The sequence below is a fragment of the Theropithecus gelada genome, chromosome 3, assembly GCF_003255815.1.
Source record: "Theropithecus gelada isolate Dixy chromosome 3, Tgel_1.0, whole genome shotgun sequence".
NCBI classification, from domain to species: Eukaryota; Metazoa; Chordata; class Mammalia; order Primates; family Cercopithecidae; genus Theropithecus; species Theropithecus gelada.
This window is the reverse complement of record NC_037670.1, coordinates 53,541,323-53,546,872: the sequence shown is the minus strand read 5'-3', so window position 1 is coordinate 53,546,872 and position 5,550 is coordinate 53,541,323. Positions and strand designations below refer to the sequence as shown.

At 55.8% G+C, this 5,550-nt stretch overlaps 1 protein-coding gene across 1 annotated transcript in view; it reads right to left on the bottom strand.

The window, feature by feature from the left end:
• Positions 1-665: 665 nt before the first annotated feature.
• SDK1 (sidekick cell adhesion molecule 1) overlaps positions 666-5,550 on the bottom strand; it is a 136,810-nt gene continuing 131,925 nt past the window's right edge. Inside the window, exons 19-20 of the mRNA XM_025380758.1 lie at positions 4,573-4,697; positions 666-1,001 (exon numbers count right to left, since the gene is read on the bottom strand). Coding sequence (XP_025236543.1) covers positions 929-1,001; positions 4,573-4,697 — 198 coding nt within the window. The 3' untranslated portion in view covers positions 666-928. The remainder of the gene's footprint in view (positions 1,002-4,572; positions 4,698-5,550) is intronic.

Here is a 5,550-nt window from a genome sequence, read left to right as displayed (position 1 = left end):
CTGAGGTGGGAGGATCACTTGAGCCCAGGAGGTTGACATTGCAGTGAGCTATGATCATACCACTGCACTCCATCCTAGGCAACAGGGTGAGACCCTGTCTCTTAAAAAGAAAGAAACAAGCAAAATTCCACTTCCGAAAGGGAAGGGAAATGGTTTAGTCTCATTCCCTCGACCCAGAGCACGCCTGGGGCGTGACAAGCTATGGTGTGGCCAGAACCCTTAGGAGGGGAAGGCCGTCTCACTCACAGCTCCGCGTCCCCCCAACCAAGGCTAAGTTTGGCTCTGAGCTGTTCTTCTCCTTCTGGACACCTGTGAAGTCTCTGGTGGTCCAGCCAGGTGGTGGGTGGAGTTGGGCTGGCCCTGGGAATGGCTGCTGGTCCAAGCAGGGGGTCTCACTGGTTCAGGCTCCGTGCTGCCTGCCCCAGACCACCCGGCCAGGGTGTGCAGTGGCTTTACCCCCGACCTCAACTCCAATTTGGGGGGACGCTGCCTGTACACACCTGCATGTCAACAGGATAAAGGTAAGGGTGTTGGGGGGAGCACGGGGGTCCAGCACGACACTGGGGTGAAGTCCCAGTGGTTCATATTTACAGCTTTACAATTCAGGAAGGTTCCTAAGGTCTCCCGAATCATTCCATCAACACCCAAAGAAAATCACAAGCATGTAAGGAACAAAATAATGTTTTTATTAAAAATTGTACCCATAGCACCTCTCTGTCTTCCTACAAGTTGTTTATTTTTTTCTTTTTCTTTTTCTTAAATGAGATCTGGTTTTCCGCACAATTTCAGAAAATGCTGTAGGGAACGCTTCAGGGCTGACCTGAGGGCACCCGAAACCAGAAGGTGATGTGGGAAGGAGACGTGTCCCAGCGGGCGGGCTCAGCTCATGAGTTTCCACGTTGTCCTCACCTTCCAGACTGGATCCATGCTACCGGGACGCTGGCCCATGGGGAGCCACACTTAGGTACGCAGACGGGTTGCTCGTCAGGAGAATAGCTACACTGTGTGCCAAGAATGTGTAAGAAATAAAAACCATGCTACGAACCGTTAGGCAAACACCATGCTTCAGCCCAGTCACAGTCAGATACAAGCACAGCCTCTGAAGACCGGTACAGAGTGAGCCACCTCCCGGGGCTGTGGAGGCTTGTTCCGTGTGTGGCCGTCTGGGCCCCCCCTCCCTGGGGCCCCTTGTTTTTCTGCTGCAGCACTGAGTGAAGTGTGCATTATAAAAGCAGGCAGGGAGAGAGGCTGAAGGGGAGGCTGGGAGAGGGGCTTCGGCTGGACCGATTCAATCAGAAGGTGGCCGCGCAGGAGGCTGAGGGGACGTGGCCTGGCAGTTCTCTCTGCTCACCTGCCTGGAATCTCTGCCCTGGCACCCCAGGAGGAGGGAGCCCTGCACACCCATCCCTGCGGCTCAGATGGAGCCTCCTGGTGGCTCCGTGACCGCATCCTCGCAGGGCAGGGCCAACACAATCTGAAATGAGCCACGTGGGGTTGGGTGGGGAGACTCAGCCACTGCCCTCATGAGGCATCCGCAAGGTGCGACTTTCAGCACAGTCGGAGAGAGCGGGAGCACGTTCCGCCCAGCCTGGCTCACACACATTTTGCTTGTCCTCTTTTCAAAACCGAGATTGAAATCCAATCTCCATCTTCCAAGGCTGTGGCTTTCTTTTCCTTCCCTGAAGATGAGGAGTTAGGAATTGATGCTTCTCAAATCCTGTATTGCTCTGGGAGGCTGAAATCTACCTGGAGACACCCAACTCTGTTCCTTTGCGCAGGTGGTTCTCATGGGACAAAGTCCCTCCGAGTGACAGGTGTTGTCACTGTCCCAGGCACAGTCCAGCAGCAGCCAGGAGGCCGGCGTGGCCTCGGACAGGCCGCTCTGTATAGATCAAGATTTACTAAGAGTGGAGGGAGACAGAAAACACGAACTTGAAATAAAAGTGTCATGATGTTGTATCGAAAACCCAAGAGCAAAAAACACATCTCGAATCTGCTCATCCTCAACCTAAGACGTCTCAACACTCTCCCTGGTGTGTAAAGCCACGTCCTTATGGCTGCAGAGAGCAGTCAGAGCGCACAGAAGGCAGCGCTGGCCATGGCCTCCATTTATCGCTTCCCTTCCGAGAAATTCCAGTGCTCGCATCCTGGCTTCCTGCCCACTCTGTTCTCTCCGGGGCCAAGAGGGAGGCAGCTCTGTCCACGGTGGTGAGTCTTGTCCAGGGAACTGTGGGCTGCGATTCTCATGCAGAAGTGGCTTTGGGCAGAGCATCTAGGATTTTTGGTTTAGAGTATTTACCCCTCCACTCAGCAAAAGGAGGAGAAAAGGAAGAAGGAATGGAGGAGAAAGGGAGGGAGGAAGGGAAGGAGGGATAAAAGAAAGGAAAGAAGGAAGGAAAGAAGGAAGGAAGGAAGGGAGGCAGGGAGGGAGGAAAGAAAGGAAAGAAGGAAGGGAGGGAGGAAAGAAAGGAAAGAAGAAAGGGAGGGAGGGAGGAAAGAAAGGAAAGAAGGAAGGAAGGGAGGGAGGAAGAAAAGAAGGAAGAAAGGGAGGGAGGGAGGGAAGGAGTGGGGAAAGAAGAGAGGGTGGGAGGAAGGAAGGAAAGGAGGGATAAAGGGAAGGAAGGTGGGGAAGGAAGGGAGGAGAGAAAAAAGGAAACTTTCCATACCCTCTAATTTTGGAAAGACTGAAGAGGGGTTTTCCAGCCTATACAAAACTCTCCTTGGTCTCCTGGGGCCATACTCAACAATGCTGACAGCAGAGCATCCAGGCGGTATCCACACCCTCTGCCCATGGAGGTGCACAAAACATCTAGGCAAGCAGGGGCCACACTTTCTGCATGTGGCCAGGAGACTGGCCCCCCGGGTGGCACTGGCCAGATACTGCTCAGCTGTCCCCTACCCTCAGGTCACTGGGGGAACAGCACCTGCCCGTTCACCCTGCATGTGGGGCACTGACAAGGTGGTCTTGAGTCTTGTGTGTGTCACGCTTCTGCTGGTGAGGGGGCACTTGGGGCACTTACAGGGAAGGACCCAGGACACACACACCAGTGGGCACCAGCAGTGCTCCCGTTCCATCCGGACCCGGGACCTGGGCTGAGGGGTGGACCCCAGCAGCCCAGCCGTCTGTTGCAAAGATGACGTGAGGGGCTGGAGGCACGGTCATCTCTGGGCTGTTAAGTTTTCCAAAGTAGTTCATACTCTTTTCATCTAGCTGAAAATTTTAAACCAAACAATGACAATCTTAAAGAAAAAATGAAATGTTTCCAGAAAACCTGTTAAGGCTAAAAGCTGGCCTTGGACTGGGAGAGGGGGCAGCAGCAGTGCCAGCGGTGGAGAAGTGGTGGCCGCCGCGGGCGGCCAGCAGAAGCCGGGACAGAGGGAGGGGACGGCCTGGTGTGCACGAGGCAAGTCAGGAGCGTGTGTTCTCAGAGCTGTTTTGCTTTATTTGCAGAGACTGTTGCTTTTCATCTTTTCCCATGTACAAAGCTGAACAATTAATAAAAAGGCACCTGGAGACAGCAAAGACGCATTTCATGTGACATAGTTTAAAAAAAGATAAAAAGATTTAAAAAATACTCTGGTTAACAATGCACGCTTCCTACTTAACAAGCAATTCTGGGGACGCTGTCCCATGTCCTCGTGTCCTGCAGAGTTGGCCGTGTGCTGTGTTCAGGAAGGAGAGGCTGGCGTGGTGGCTTCCAGCCTTAAGAGGCCTCCCTAGTCAGGTGGGAAGGAAGGGGGAAAGACAGGCAGAAAAGCCTCAGGACCGCATCACTGCAGTGACGCTGACGGTGACAGCTGAACCACACCTTAGCATCCCTGTCCAGCCGTCAGGAACCCGAAAGCCGACTCCTTGCTTAGAAATTGCCAAGTGAGAACATTTCAGAAACAGATGAAGTTGGGACAAAATGCGCTGAGCCCAGGGAGAAACGTTTGCTCTTCAAACCCCAGGAGGGAGCTGTGAGCCGAGGATGTCCTGCGTTGAGAAGGGTGTGAGCCGCTGGTTCTCTGGAAGAGGAGGTAGAAAGAGACAGGGGCCAGCCGGGGCAGCTCTGAGATCTCACCTGACCCTCCATTCCCTCTCCCCGCTTGAGCCTTCCTAGTTGGTCTTGAAGACGGAGAAACCCAGGGCTGGGGAGGTCTGAGGTCCTCCCAGGCCCCGGCGGTGCCAAGCCATTGTACCAGTGAAATACACCTTCTCTTAAAAAGAAAAGAAAAAGAAAGAAACCTGCTTCCTGCAGCGATGTTACAAAAAGCCGTTTAAAAAAACCTTCCTAATTGAAATCTAGTGTCCACAAGTAGGTAAAATCATCACTTATCAGATTTTTTTTTTTAAACAAAAACTTCAGCTCAGTTATTGGAGTTGATTGTCTTAACAAAAATAGACTCCGGAAAGTTCGCCTCCGTTCCGCCCTGAGGGAGGTGCGGCGCTTTGCTCACACGAAGGAGGAGAAGCCGGTGAGCGGAGTCCGCGCGCCGGGGCCGGCGGGGGTGTAGACGCCGCCCGCGCTCTGCGTGGTGATGACCGGGTGCAGCTGCGCGCCCGCCTCGGCGCCCGCCACCGCCTCGTACCTGTGCGGCGCAGGTGCACGGCCCTGGGCCCGGCGCTTCCACGAGTTGTAGTAGGTGGGGTCGCTCATGTAGTGGTTCACGAACGAGTGCTTGGGCAGCGCGTCCTCATAGTCGGAGTCGGTGGCCTGCGGGGCAGGGGAGAGGCGGTGTGAGTGCAGGGCAGGGCGCAGGGCCCGGAGCGTGCTGTGCAGGAGGCCTGGCGTGGGGGCAACTCCCCGGGGGGCCGTGTCGTGGTCTCCAGCCCGCTCCCCACCCCCGCCCAATGCCAGGCCCTCCCACCCTCCACACAGGAGAGCAGGCAGCCCCCCAGGTCCGCCTCTCTGATCCAGGTGTGACTATCTCAGCTGCATCCAGCCCCTCACTCTGCACCAGGTCTCCGAGAAGAGCTGGGCCTCCACCCAGGAGAGGTCTACACAGCCTCCCTCACTCAGGAGAGGTCTAGGCGGCCTCCCTCACTCAGGAGAGGTCTACGCGGCCTCCCTCGCCCCAGGAGAGATCTACACGGCCTCCATCACTCAGGAGAGGTCTACATGGGCTTCCCACCCCAGCAAAGGTCTGGGTGGCCTCCCTCACTCAGCAGAGGTCTACACAGTCTCCCCACACAGCCCCCAGGGGACTCTGCCTGCCCTTACAAGGCAGAACATAGAAGAGCCCCAGGGGTGGGGGAAGGTCTGGGTCTTTGTCTTGCCTGAGACTAAGACGTGGGCTGCTACAGACCAAAACAAAAGGATTCTGGAGGTGACCAGGTAGAGGGGAGTGGGTGGGAAAGGTGATGAGGTAGAGGGGAGGGAGGGGGTGGGGGGCTGATGAGGTAGAGGGAAAAGAAGGGGTGGGGGAGGTGATGAGGTAGAGGGAAGGGAGGGGGTGGGGGGTGATGAGGTAGAGGGGAGAGGCTGGGGGGTGAAGTAGAAGGGAGGGGAGAGGAGGGGAGGGGTGGGGGGTGATGAGGTAGAGGGGAGGGGAGGGGTTGGGGTAATG